The sequence below is a fragment of the Vulpes lagopus genome, chromosome 2 (genome assembly GCF_018345385.1).
Source record: "Vulpes lagopus strain Blue_001 chromosome 2, ASM1834538v1, whole genome shotgun sequence".
Lineage (NCBI taxonomy): Eukaryota > Metazoa > Chordata > Mammalia > Carnivora > Canidae > Vulpes > Vulpes lagopus.
In genome coordinates, this window is record NC_054825.1 from 425384 (window position 1) to 439850 (window position 14467).

At 56.9% G+C, this 14467-nt stretch overlaps 1 protein-coding gene across 1 annotated transcript in view; it reads right to left on the bottom strand.

The window, feature by feature from the left end:
• The window catches only part of KNDC1 (kinase non-catalytic C-lobe domain containing 1), a 49311-nt gene that overhangs the window by 21082 nt on the left and 13762 nt on the right, over positions 1-14467 (bottom strand). The window contains exons 4-10 of the mRNA XM_041744615.1: positions 11600-11746; positions 11174-11291; positions 9351-9985; positions 7536-7650; positions 7062-7133; positions 6912-6973; positions 498-656 (exon numbers count right to left, since the gene is read on the bottom strand). Coding sequence (XP_041600549.1) covers positions 498-656; positions 6912-6973; positions 7062-7133; positions 7536-7650; positions 9351-9985; positions 11174-11291; positions 11600-11746 — 1308 coding nt within the window. The remainder of the gene's footprint in view (positions 1-497; positions 657-6911; positions 6974-7061; positions 7134-7535; positions 7651-9350; positions 9986-11173; positions 11292-11599; positions 11747-14467) is intronic.

The following is a 14467-nucleotide window of genomic DNA, read 5'->3' on the forward strand; positions in this document are numbered from 1 at the left end:
GCTTCAGCATCGAGGCTGACGTCTGCTGCCTTCATCTGCCAGGGGAGTGGCCCGGGGCAGCCAGGGGCACAGGGGGCCGCACAGGGCTCCCCTGCAGAAGGTGGCCGCCTGCGGCCTCTTCATCTCGGGAACAATCTCGGGACCCCCTGGGCTGGTGCAGCTCTTGCTGGCAGATGGGGGCTCTCCTGGGAGGGGCAGGACCCGGCCCACGAACCCCTGCCCAGCCTGCAGAGACCACAGCGGGAAGGGGAGGCCCAGAGGACCCGAAGGAGGCGTGGGGGGTTGGGCTGTTGGGGAGAACACCCCGTCCCCACGCCAGCCGGGCGAACTCCCCGGAGACAACCGGGTGTCAGACGCTGTCGGCCACCTGTCTGCAAACGAACCCACGGCCCTCCCCGCGCAATGCCCACATGTCCTGGAGTCAGGCACCTGTGCACCCCGTCGGCCACCGCCCGGACCCCGGACCGGGAGCTGGGGTCCTACCTGCGGTGCATTACCTTGATGGCCTCAGCTGGGCATGGCCGCTCCTGGGCACTGCGTCTGGCCATGTCCAAGAGGAGGGTCTTGAGCCTGCGGGGCAGGGCCAGCTTGTGGTCTCGGGGGACGCTGAACTTGGCGGCCGTCCACAGCACCGCGGCCACGCAGTACACGGAAGCCTGGTGGGGAAGAGTCCAGCCCTGCTCAGCGCCCCCCCAGGGCCCCCAGGGCCCCAGCAGGGCAGCCGCTCCGTGGGGACCCCTCCTCGGAGCGTGGACGCCCAGCTGGACTCACAGGCAGGTCCCCCCGGGGGCCTGTGGCCTGGGAATGTACTCGTTGCCAAACACCCTGGGGTCACTCGCAGCCAAGACCCAGGGCCCCCGCGGGACCCTCCCACTTTCACTGACCTGGGGGGGGGGTGGAGGCCGCGTCCCGGGGCCCTGAGCCAGCGCGTGCTGCGAAATGGTCGACCGGGCTCCTGAGCAGAAGTGCCCGCCTCTACGTCCACACGGGACTTTGTTCTAAGTGCCCCGTGCGCAGGGCGGTGCACACCGTGGGCGAGAGGGGCGGGATACCGAGTACGTTCCACGGAGCCTGGGGATCGTCCCCGACACGCTCGCGCATTTGACTCGGGCTTGGACCTGAGTCCACCTGCGGCCGACACGCGGCCCCCACGCCTGCCGCCCGGTGTTTCCGTTTAACCCAAGACGGAAGCGCAAGTGGAAGGCCGTGGTCAGTTCGCTGCGGGGCGGGGGCGGGGACGGGGGCGGGGGCGGCTGTCTCGCCACGGGTGGCGGCTGCTGGAGGTGGCGGGTCGGCACCGGACACGTGCTTCACCACCAACACTTCCTCCTCACGCCGTGAGGTCTGCGCAGCCCTGGTTTCTGCGTGTGCCCATCTCCGGGGTGAACGGTCCACACGCCTGCACCGGGCACGGGGGGGCGGCCCACGGCGCCCCTCCTGGAGCGCAGATCCGTGCACGACGCTCTCATCCCGCAGACCCCGTTTGCTGTGCACATTCACTGACGTTTTTAGAAAACGTAACCCTTTATTTTGAGATAATTACAGATTCACGTACAGTTGTAGGAAATGATACAAACGGACCCGCGTACCCCATACCCAGTTCCCCACAATAGTCACATCTCACAAAACCGTTGGGCAACACCGACCAGGACGCTGGCCTCGACAGGATGACGACACAGGACGTGTCCCTCCTTGGGATGCGCCCCGCTGCCCTCGCCGCAGGCACTTAATCCCCAGCGACTAGGATCTGTGGTGCGTTTCTGTGATTTTGTGCAGTTCGCATGAATGGGCACAGCGGGTGACCTCTGGGGATCAGCATATGCGGAGATCCAGCCAGGCTGCTGCCTTATCGTCCCCCGGCTCCCCGTGCGCAGGGACCAGGCTCGCTTTACCACCATTTGCCCCCCGGGGGCAGACGTCTGGGCCGTTCTGGAGGCAGTGGCGGTGATCATCCGGGGGCAGGATTTTGTGCAGATTTACGACTCGTTTCTCCAGGACGGCGCCTGGGAATGCGCTTCTGGGCTGCAGGGAACCTACGTGTTGAGTTTCTGACCCAGCTGCCAAAAGGGCTGTGCCCCCCAGCAGCGACCAGGAGCTCCCGCCGTGCCGCGTCCTCACCGGCACCGGCTCTGGTCAGCATTTGGGGTCGAGCCATCCTCATCGCGAGGAGTGGGGTCTCCCTGTTTTGGTTTGCAATTCCCACGAGCCACATGACGTCGCACGGCTTTCATATGCTCGCTTGCCATCTTGTTCGGTGAGGGTCTGTGCAGATCTTTTGCCCACTTTTTAATAGGGTTGGTTTTAATTGTTGACTTATAAGAGCTCTTTGTATATTTAGGATATAGGGGCTTCATCAGATGTGTGTTCTGCCAATATTTTCTCCCATCCGTGGCTTGTCTTTTCACTCCCTTAGAGTGTCTTTTGCAGACTGGAGGTTTGAGGTTATAGTGAGGCCTACACATCGGACTCTCTCTTTCACAGACTGCTTTTGTGTCGTGCCCAGAAACTACTGCCAGATTCCTCCTCTGGTATCTTCTGGGGGCTTTACGGTTTGCATGTTGCATTTAGGTCTAGGATCCATCTTGAGTTAACGTTTGTGAACAGTGCAAGGTCTTTGTTAAGATCCGTCTTATTGGGATCCCTGGGTGGCCCAGCGGTTTGGCGCCTGCCTTCAGCCCAGGGCGTGATCCTGGAGTCCCGGGATCGAGTCCCACGTCGGGCTCCCTGCATGGAGCCTGCTTCTCCCTCTGCCTGTTTCTGCCTCTCTCTCTCTGTGTGTGTGACTATCATAAATAAATAAAAAAAAAATTAAAAAAAAAAGATCCGTCTTGTTTTTGTGTTTTGCACACAGGCACTCAGTTGTTCCAGTGCCATTTGTTATCTTTAACCGTTGTTTATCTCTTGACCGTTGTTTCTCCAAGGAACGGCCTTGGCTCCTTGGCTGAGACCGTGGACTATATTTGTGTGGGTCTATTTCTGAGTTCTCTGTTCTGTTCCATTTATTTGTCTTTTGCCAGCAACACAGTCGCGATAACAACTGGCTTTATAGTAAGTTTTAAACTTGAGCAGGGTCAGTCTCCTGATTTTTCTTCCCCTTCTCCTTCCCCTTCCCCTTCTCCTTCTTCTTCTTTACTGGGCCTTTAGTCTCCATACAGACTCAAAAACCAGATCGTTCACATCTGTGAGTAACTTGGGATTCCGACTGGAGTTGCATTCAATCTATGGGTCAACTTGGGAAGAACTGATATTTTTTTTTTTTAAAGATTTATTTATTTATTCATTCAGAGAGAGCGAAGAGAGAGGCAGAGACACAGGCAGAGGGAGAAGCAGGCTCCATGCAGGAAGCCCGACGCGGGACTCGACCCCAGGTCCCCAGGATCACACCCCGGGCTGCAGGCAGCGCTAAACCGCTGCGCCACCGGGGCTGCCCAAGAACTGATATCTTAACGGGATTGGATCCTCCTATCCATGAACATGGACTATCTCTCAATTTATTTAGATTTTTTAATCAGAGAGTTTTGTAGTTTCCCTTATGGATCTTATATGTATTTTGTTAGATTTTTGCGTGTGAATGTAAATCGAATTGTATTTTAAATCCCAGGTGCCAGTTGTGCACCGCTGGTGAACAGTGAAGCAACTGACTTTTGCATATTAACCTGCCATCCTAAAATCTCGCTTATTAGTTCCAGGAGGTTTTTGTTGATTCTCTGGGATTTTCTACATACACCGTCATGTCACTATGAACAAAGGCAGTTTTATTTTTTCCTTCTCAATCTGCACCCATTTTCCTTTCTTGTCTTATTCCATTACCTAGGACTTCCAGTATGAGGTCGAGCTGCAGTGGTTAGAGGGACACTCTTGAGTTTTTCCCAATCTAGTTCCTCACCGTTAATTGTGTGAGCTCTAGGTTTTAGTGGATGTTCTTTATCAAGTTGAGGAGGTTCCCCTCCATTCGTAGGTTGCTGAGAGTTTGTACCCTGATGTGTGTCAGATTTTGTCGATAGCATCTGTTGACATGAACACAATTTGTCTTCTTTGGCCATTGACGTGATGTCCTGAATTGATGGCTTTCCCATTGTTGACTCAGCCTTCTATACGTGGAATAAAATCTCACTTGGCCAGTTTCTGACTTTGGTGAAGTTCATTTTTCCCACTTTTCCTTTCATGGAAACATTTATGGACGCTGCTTGTGGTGTCAAGTTTTTTTTTTTTTTTTTTTTTTTTATTTTTTTTGTGGTGTCAAGTTTAAAGACTCTTTGCCTGGCACTTTATCGCAGAGATTTTTCTTTGATTTCTTTCATCAGCGTTTTGTAGTTTTCAAGACATAAGTCCTGTGCGTGCTTGGTTAGATTTACATGTAAGTATTTCATTGTTTGAGTCACTATACATTAGATTGAGTTTACATTTTATATTTTAATTAGATTTATGTTTATTCAAAAATAAACACTTTCCTTCAGCTAAGACAACAGAAGGGATTTATTGTACATGTTATAAATCAGCAGCAACTGAGAACAGAATTAGTCCTAAATGTCACAGTTCCGGGGCAAAGGACAAAAGGGATTGTTTTTGTATGAACAAGGTGGATCTCTCAGAAGTGGCTGTGATCAGGGACCCCTGGGTGGCTCAGTGGTTTAGCGCCGCCTTCAGCCCAGGGCGTGATCCTGGAGTCCCGGGATCGAGTCCCACATCGAGTCCCACAGGGAGCCTGCTTCTCCCTCTGCCTATGTATCTGCCTCTCTCTCTCTCTCTCTCTCTCTGTGTCTCTCATGACTAAATGGATAAAATCTTAAAAAAAAAAAAAAAAAGAAATGGCTGTGATCAGATGGCGATGGATGTTCTAGAGCCACTGAGACAAATTCTAGAAAGTAAGTGTGGCTGTCCAACAATTTGCACCAGTGTCCCTGGCCTCTGGCCTTTCTTTCCTGTGGCCTTGTGGGTGCACAAGCTTGCACTTTACTTGGACCTCAGCCTCCTCTTTCTTCTTTTTCACTTTGGTCTCTGCATTTGCTTTTTCCTCCACTTGGTTCGTGGCCCAAAGGTTTCCAAGATGGTGCCAACGCTGAGAGCAAATGCACTGTATATGTATATTTTTTGTACTGTATTTTAAATTTTGGTGTCTGCATGTTCATCGCTAACATACAGAAATACAATTGATTTTTGAACGTTTATCTTATATCCTGTGAGCTTTCTGAACTCACTAATCCCATGGGCTTCCTTGGAATTTTCTACATAGACAGTTATGTCTTCTGCAAACAGTATCATTTCATTTCTTCTTGGCATTTATGTTTTTTACTTGTTTTTTTTTTTTTTTTTTTTTTTTTTGCATTATGGTAGTGGCTGGAACTTCCAGCAGTAGCTATAGAAACTGATACTTAAAAAAAATAAAAAAGAAACTGGTACTTTATGTTTCCTGAAGAGTTGGTCCATTTCATCTAAGTTGTTAAATTTATGTGTGTAGAGTTGTCTGTGGCCTTCACTGCATTATTCTTTTGATGTCTAAACGGTCTGTGGGGATCCGTTTGCCATCCTGATATTGATAATTTGTGTCTTGTTTTTTTTTTCTTGGTCAGTTTTGCTGGTAAGTTTTAAAATTTTATTCATCTTTTCCAAGAACCAGATCACTAAGTTGAGCTTTTACCTTTTCTCACATAGGCATTTAGTGCTATGAATTTCCCTCTTAGGCCTGCTTTGGTGTGTCTCGGTGTCGATGTTGGCATCTGTTGATTGTCTTTCTTTCATTTGGTTTGAGATCTTCCTGGTTCTTGGCGTGGCAAGTGGTTTTTGGTTGAAACCTGGCCATTTTCATGTTGTAAGACTCTCAGTCTTGTTTAACCTGTTTTTCCTGGCTTTCTCTGACAGCACCGTCAGGAAGGGGGCACCATCTCATTATCGCCGGTCGGGGCAGAGTCCAGGTTCTGTATTTGGCTCCATCTGACACCTGAGTTGCGGGGGGGGGGGTCTCCTCTTCACTGTGAACGGGGTTGGGGGATACTCCTCTGGCTGGGGAGGCAGGCATGCATCCTTTCTGCTCCTCACCTGCCTCCCAGCACGAGGTGGGGGTGGCCTTGTGGCTGCTGCGAGGTGGTGGGAGCCCCAGGCTGGGAGGAGCATTTGCTACTGCCAGGGCTGGGGGGTGCGGTGGGGGTCCAGGCTCCCCCCGGGTCCCCATTCGCCTAATGGACAGAGGTGCCTGGGGGCCCACTCCTTCCCTTGCCACGTCCTCCGGCTTGAGAGCACAGCCTCTGTGTCTCCGTGTATGAGGTAGAGAGAGGGAGCACGGCCCTCCCTCCTGTGCCTTCCTCCGGCCTGAGGCCCCGGCCCGGCTGCCTTCTGCGCTCTACCCTTCAGACCTCTCGTGCTTGTTTGAGGGATCTGGGGTTTTGAGATGCGTTGGAGGAGCGGGGAAGTGGAGTTCCACCTCAGTTTTGAATATAATTTACCTAATTTTCAAGTTTGTACAATTTGATTTTTTTATTATTATTTTTTAAAGTAAGCTCCATGCCCAGTGTGGGGCTTGATCCACCACCCTGAGATGAGGAGTCGCGCCCTCTACTGACTGGGGCAGCCAGGGCCCCCTACGTTCGTACCTTTTAATCTTTAATAAAGCCTGTGCTTGGCAGGTGCCTGGTAAATATTCCTGCACGTTTGGCCCTGGGCTCTCAGGCCAGGACTGCCCAGAGTGTCCATGCACAATCCTGCCCATGTGGGGCTGATGCCCCCAGAGCCACTGCCCATCCCCCCTGGGGAGGCACCTGCTGGGTGGGCGCTGCCAGGACTCTGGATGCACCTGCTGCCCTGTGCCCGGGCCGGGCCCCTGCCTCTTCCCCCAGCCCCGCTCCTTGGGCAGAAGGGGGGCTCCCCGAGGATCTGGGGGCCGGAGGCTGCAGGAAGGGAAGGGACGGCCCCGTTACCTTCTCAGTCACCAGTTCCTTCTCTGCAACCTCAGGAGCCAGAAAAAATGTGTCATAAGTGCCTATAAGAGAAAAGCCCAGGTTCTGAGTTCACCTTTCAGCCTTGGGTACGGTGGTGGGGTGCAGGTCGGGGGGCTCCCGGGTACGCACCGTTGGCAGGGGGTGGGCTGAAGAGCACGGCCCCGTCCTCGGCCACCAGCACGGAGTCCAGGCACAGGTAGGCTGCAAGAGAAGGTGAGGGTCAGGACAGCTGGAATCACTGGGGGAACCAGCATTTCTCCTCATTGTCCCCAGGTCCTGCTCGTATCCAGGGGCCATCGGCCAGTCACACTGTCCAGGAGGGTCGAGCTTCGGGGAGCCGCAAGCCTGGCCCAGTTTGCCTCCTTGGGGACAGCGTCGCACCTGCCGAGGGGCTGCGGCCGTCCACGCTCCCTCACTTTAGAGCAGGGCCATCGCCCCTCTGCTGCCCCCTGACATCTCTAGGGCACTCCCGGCCCCAGTGGGGACACAGCCACCTGGTCCCTGGGTGTCCCTGTGGCCCACACGGGGCCATGTGCTGCCCTTGGTCCTGGGCCCGGGCCACATGCTGGGGGCAGCTGAACGGAACCACAGACGGGTAGTCACCTGGGTGCTCGCTGTGTGTGCGCAGGGCAGTGAGACACGCGTGGGACAGCGCCCAGAGCTCATACTCCTTGAAGGGCCGGCCCAGCTGGCACAGGAGGTCCTGCAGGGAGACGCCCTGTGGGGGGAGGTCGCATCTTAGCGAGAAGGGGCCGGGGGGTCGGCTGGGCCCAGGCTGCTGGGCCAGTGACAGGTGGGAACCCCTTCAAGTGAGGGTGGGATGTGCCTCCCACGCAGCCCAGCCTTGACCAGCAAGGCCCCCGCGTGTCCTGCACAGACGGACAGACGGAGGAGCACGGCAGCTCCGGCCACATGCAGCGTCTCTCAGCCGCGAGAGGAGGTGCAGATGCGCCCTGAGGGCACGAGGCTGAGAGAAGCCAGACGCGGAAGGACGCGCGCCATGTGACGCCACCTGCACGAGGTCCCTGCGGGGTCGCCTTCCCAGAGACAGGGGTGCGGGGGGCACCGGGGGGCAGGGACAGAGCCTCAGCCTGGGGTGGGGCTGGGGGTGGGGGGCTGCACCGCAGGGAACGTGCTGGGTGACGCAGGGCTGGGTGCCTGACGGCGGGGAACAGCAGATTCTGTGCCGTGAGTTGTACTCTAGCCCCACCGTCCCCGCCACACACGGAAATGTCCCCGGGTCAGAAGGACGCGCTCAGCTGGAAGGTCGGGCTAGGGCCGCAGCCATCACTCTTTAGGGAAGGTTCCAGAGGCAGCGTCTGCCCCCTGGGCCCCATCCATGCCCCGGGGTGCAGCCGCCCTGCTCTCCTAGCTGCTGCCAGCATGGCCGGCGGCCCATGGTCGGGGGGTGCCCTGCCCAGACCTCCCCACATGCGGGGCAGCCTGCTTGGAAAGTGGGAGGTGCTTGCAGCAGGCCCTGGGTGGGCCCTGGTCCCATGAGGCCTCTGGGCAGGGGAGCCTGCTGGTTAAGACCGTGCCTGGGCTCCCAGTCTGCACTGCCCCTCACGGGCACCCACCCTCCAACGGAGGGCATGCCCACTCCATGCCTCAGTTTACCGCCTGGCAGGTGGCTGTCTGAGGCTGCTGGGCATGGGAAGGTGGGCCCAGTCCAGGGCTGGGGTGTGTGAGGTTTTCCGGCCTTGGCGGCTGGAGGTCGGGTGGGTGGATCCAGGGGGCAGTGGAGACCGTGTGAGCTGAGGTGTGGACACGCGTGTGTGTGGCGGTACCTGTCAGTGCACTGGGATCTTCAAGGTACACATTTGTTTTAAAGTAACCGTATCTTTGGGGGGCCTGGGTGGCTCAGTCGGTCAAGCATCCGACTCTGGGTTCGACTCAGGTCATGATCCCGGGGCGTAGGGTGCAGCCGGGTCGGGCTCCCCGCTCCATGGGGTATAGGCCTCACGTCCAGGGTGAAGCCCAGGGCGGGGCCGGAGCTCGGATCAAGTCAGACGCTCAACCGACCGCAGCACCCAGGTCCCGAGTCCTCACACAATCGCAGAGGAAGCCGCTGCAGCCCCTGAGGGCCGGGGTGGGGGACAGGCCCAGAGGTCAGGGGCTCCTCCTGGGGAGCTGCTCCCGGCAAGAACATGAACCCCAAGGCGGCGGCGTGCCTCCTCCAAGGGACGCACCGGGTGCTGCCTGCGGCCGGAGCCAGGTGAGGCCTGGGGCCCGCGGGCCTCGGGGACGCCCCACCTCCAGGGAGGCTGCAGCAGGGGCTCCGAGCGCGGGGCACCAGGCTGTGCTCAGGCGCCCTGCGGGCCCGGGGAAGCTCGCCCGAAGCTGGTCGGTGACTGAGCGGGAGGCTGAGCTCCTCGCGGGACGGCAGCGGCCCCGGGCTGCCCACAGCCCGTCACCCACCTGCTCCGCGGCGGCGCTCGCCGGCTCCCCCGCTCCGTCCGGAGGCCCCCCGGCCCTGGAAGGCCCTCGGCCTGCGTCTCCGGGCTCTCGGGATCGGGGCGGCGGGCTTTCCTCCGCAGGGCTGCGGCCCGGCGCCCCCGCTGCCCTGTGCCCCGCGCTGGCGTCTGCGGCTCCTCCCTGCCGAGGCTCAGGCCCCCGCTCCGGCCACAGTCTGGCCTGGGGCTGCGTCGTGTAGCTGGAAAGGCCGCTCTTCCCGTCGAGGAAGGCCCTCCTGGGGTCTGGAGGGAAGACCTCGGAGGCGGGCGGCTGGAGCCTGGAGGGGGCCAGGGTCAGGCCGAGGGCGCTGGGCTCAGGGCCGTCGGGCAGGAGCCTGGGGAACGTCTGCACCTTCCTCAGGCGGCTCCTGTCCGGGTCCCCCAGAGGGCGCTGGGCGTCCAGGATGAGGCTGGCCAGCCGCTCTCCGTTCCTCACCGGGGCTGACAGGAGGGGCTTGGCGGGTGGCTCCGGGGGGCCGTGGGCTTCGCGGGCAGGGCGCGGGGGCAGGCCCTCGGGGTCGGCGGCACGGCCCCCGGGCGGCTTCCTGGGCCCCAGGCTTCCCGCAGCAGGTCTCCCCCGCCAGGCGCTCTCGTTGACATCTGGGCAGAAGCAAGGTGGTGGCTGCGGGGACCTCCCCGGGGGACCTCCCAGTGGGGAGGGCGCCTCTTCTGCTCTCCGGGGTCCCCCTGGGTCCCCCACGCCTCCCGCAGGACCCGCCCAGGACCGCCTCCTTCCGCCTCCTGCTCACATACCCCTGCGGATTCTAGTTACCGGGGCTCCAAAGGCTCCCGGGCCCTCCCCGCCTGCACGGCCGCCGGGTCTTCCTCAGGCCGCCCGAGCAGCGTGTCCCTTCCAGCACACGTCCACGGGCGATGCCCCCGACGGAAGGCACTGGATCTGGCTGCGGCCCTGTCCCGTGCACCATCTCCCCCACACTGTCTGGGTCTCTGTGCAGACACCGGCCCCTCTCGGTGGCCCGCAGCCCCTCCTGTGGTGACTGCTCTCTGCTGCCCCGCTGCAGCCAAGCCTCAAGCCTGCGGTCCCCCGGGCGGCGTGGGGAGAACCCTGTTGCCCCCAGAGGCTCTGCGCGCCTCCCCCGAGGGCCTCCAGGCTCCCTGCTGCAGGCACAGTGCAGAGCGGACGCCGGCATTTGTTCAAAATGTGACTCTAGACGGAGCCAGGGTCCCATGAGAGCCAGGCAAGTCCCAGATGCTGCAGAACAGCTTCCACAGTGGAGAACTACGGGTCTGCCGGACACTGCGTGGAGACCCCGCGTGGAGACCCCACGGGGTGTGTGAAATGTCCCCATGTCCGGGCACTGACCACTCACAGACTAGGACGGAGGTGAGAGGTCTGATACGCTCACTTCTCAACACGACCTGGGTTTGCACCCCCAGGGGCACAGGTGTCTGCAGAGTGTGCACACGGTGATTGAGAGTGATGGTGAGCGTCTGTCAATCTGCGAGCATGTCTGCCCAGGGGTCTGTACGCGTGGGGGAATGCTGTGTCTGTGCACAAGTGTGCATGCTTGTGTAAGAGCGGGCGTGCATGACTTTGCACCTCCATGTATGTTTCTGTGACTGTGAGCAAGTGGGCACGAACATGTGGGGTCCTGTGGGGCACCTGCGACCTGTTTGCATACGTGTGCACGTGAGTGGGCATTTGCAACGGTGTGGACCTGCGTGTCTGATCTGTGCTACGGTTTGTGCACACGCACGTATGTGAGCTGGTACGTATGTGCATGGCCATCTCTGTGTGCATGTGCAAGCACACGTGCACCTGCTTACCTTGAAGTGCTCCGAAGGACTCAATGGAGAGCACCCTCCTCCCGATGGCTGACAGGCTCCGGCAGAGGCGGCAGGAAGACGTGAAGAGCATCTTCTCTTCACACAGTGCGATGATGCTCTGCAGAGCGCGGGGCGCTCAGACGGGGAGGCGCACCCGGGAGGCCCGCCCCCCGCAGCCCCCCACCCGGCCTAAGGAAGCATCGTGCCCTGCGATTACAGAAAACCAGCCCGTGAGGATCACGAGCCAAACCTCGTCTAATAAGAGCGTGCAACCACGGGTCAAGCTCTTCTTGAAGCGAAAGGCAACGTGGCACCAAGGCCCGGGCGCAGAAGAGCCGAGACGGGCAGGGGAGAGGCACGCGGGCCTCGTGTGCGCTCAGGTCTCCGCCTCGGGGGTGCAGGCGGGGAGGGCCCCCCGCTGTTTACCTCGAGGTCGGGCCGGTCCCTGGGGTCCTCCGCCTGCATCTGGCTCAGCAGCTCCTCCAGGTCTCGGCTCAGCCGGGGCTCGGGCTCGGGCTCCGTCACATACTCAAGGGCGGCCTTCAGCGTGGCCCCCAGGGAGTAGATGTGAGCCTGCGGCGCCGAAAGCCTGTCAGCGCCCGGAGCGTGGCTGGTCCCCGCGCGCCTCTGCCCCCCCCCCGCCGGACACGTGTTGGGGGGCACCTGCTGGCCACGGGCGGCGCAAGGAGGGCTGGCGGCTCCCCCACCGCGGCTCACTGCAGTGCCCGTGCCCCCCCGGGCCTCGGGGTCGCCCCGGCCCCCAGCTCACCCCACCCGACGCTGGGATCCCGCTGTGATGGCGGCCGTGCCTCCGAAGGGCCGTCATCTCTTTTTATTATTTATTTATTTATTTATTTTAAAAAGATTTTATTTATTTATTCATGAGAGACACACACACAGAGAGGCAGAGACACAGGCAGAGGGAGAAGCAGGCTCCACGCAGGGAGCCCGACGCGGGACTCGATCCCGGGTCTCCAGAATCAGGCCCTGAGCTGAAGGTGGCGCTAACCGCTGAGCCACCCGGGCTGCCCCATCGTCTCTTTTTAAATCTGCGTTTCTCTAATTAGGAACGGGGCCGAGCATCTGTTCGTCACTATTTGCGGCTAACTTTCCTCTCTCTGCCCACTCACGGACCCCGTTGTTTCCCGTTCGGGGTGGAGCCCTGGCGCACAGGGGATCTGACTGCCGGTCTGTGCGCCACACATATGTTCTTACCATTTGTCACTTAGCTTTTGACGTGGTTCACACATCTTTTGACATTCACAAATTCTAATGTTTAATTTGTGAAAACAGACGTTTTATTTCTTTAGCTGCTTCTTAGGAGGAGCTTCTCTATCCCAAGATGATAAAAACAGCTTTCTTTTGTTTCCTCCAATATTTTTATAATTTTTACACATCCAGCTCTAATCCGTCTGAAATCTGTCAGCGTGCTGGCGTGCCGTAGGGATCTGGGTTTGCTTCCCTCCTCGTGGAGAGCAGCCCCGGCACCATTCACACAAGATTCCAGCCTCTGCTCGGAGCTGCTGCCCGACCTGCTGCTCCGCTGGGGCCCTGGTACCACTGGCCTCTCCTCCTCTAATGCTGGTCCCTGAGTCCGTCCTGTCCAGACTGTGCTGTTTTGATTATAGTAGCATCAGCGTGTATTTTCATATCGTGAGGACAAGTTGTCCCTTTTTTCCTCAAAAAGTTGGATTATTTTCACATTTGTCAGCTTTTAAAAAACAAATATAGGTTCTCCCATTCCCATTCACAAAACAAACCAAAAATGGTTGCGATTTTATTGTAATTGCACTCCCATTGCAGAATTTGGGAAGGACCAACTTCTTATAAAATAAAATGTTAAATAAAATAAAATAAAAAATAAAATGTTTAGGATGTTGCCAGGATGGTCAACAGGATGTCCCCAGAGCCTGTCCCTCAACAGCCATCCCACCTCCTCTGTGGGGGCCGCGGGAGCCAGCGCCTCACGCAAGGGACCTGCGTATCAGCTAACGGGTAGACATCGGTCCTGGCTGTGACCCCACTGCTGGACCAGCCAGAAAAACAGAGAGGACTCAAATGAGTAGAATCAGAAGTGCAAGAGGAGACATTACAAGTAACCCCACAGAAACGCCCTGATCTTAAGAGACTAATATGAACAACTGCACATCAACAAATAGGATAACCTAGGGAAAAAAACGGGTGAATTCCTAGAAACCTACAACCTACCAAGACTGAATCATGAAGAAATAGATACTCTGAACAGACCGTGAATAGTAAGGAGATTGAATCAGTAATCAAAGGCCTCCCAACAAAGAAAAGCTCAAGACCAGATGGTTTCCCCAGCAAATTCTACCAAACACTTAAAGAAGAGTTAACACTAATCCTTCTTAAATTCTTCCAGAAACCTGAAGAGGAGGGAATACTTGCAAACTCATTTTGTGAGGTCAGCATTAACCTGATACCAAAGTCAGATAAGGGACCTAAGTAAAACCACAGAGTAATATCCCTGATGAACACAGATGTAAAAGTTCTCAGCAAAACGTTAGCAAAGTGAATTTAACGACACATCAGAAGGCTCATACATCACGGTCACGTGGGATTTGTCCCTGGGATGCAAGGGTGACTCAGCATCGGCAAATCAGTCAACGCAACGACTACCTTAGTAGAAAGAGGAATAAAAATCGTATAATCATCTCAATAGATGCGGAAAAAGCATTTGACAAAATCCAACATCTCTTACGATAAAAACTGTCAAGAGATTGGATATAGGAGAAACACGTCTCAACATAACAAAGGCCACATGTGACGGCCTCCAGCCAACTTGACACTCAGTGGTGACAGGGTGAGAGCTTTTCCTCTGAGATGAGAACAAGACAGGGGTGCCCACCGTCCCCTCTCCCATCTGACACAGCACTGGAAGTCCCAGCCAGAGCAATCAGGCAAGAAAAAGAAATAAAATACATCCGAATCAGAAAGGAAGAAGTACAACTGTCTCTATTTGCAGACAATATGGTCTTACATATAGAAAATCCACTGAAAAGGCTCCACCGAAACTCTTAGAACCAATCAACAGGGATCCCTGGGTGGCTCAGCAGTTTGGCATCTGCCTTTGGCCCAGGGTGCGATCCTGGGGTCCTGGGATCGAATCCCACATCGGGCTCCCTACATGGAGCCTGCTTCTCCCTCTGCCTGTGTCTCTGCCTCTCTCTCTCTCTCTGTGTGTGTGTCTATCATGAATAAATAAATAAATAAATATTTAAAAAAAAGAACCAATCAACAAACTGAGTAAGGTTGCAGGACACAGGTCAACCT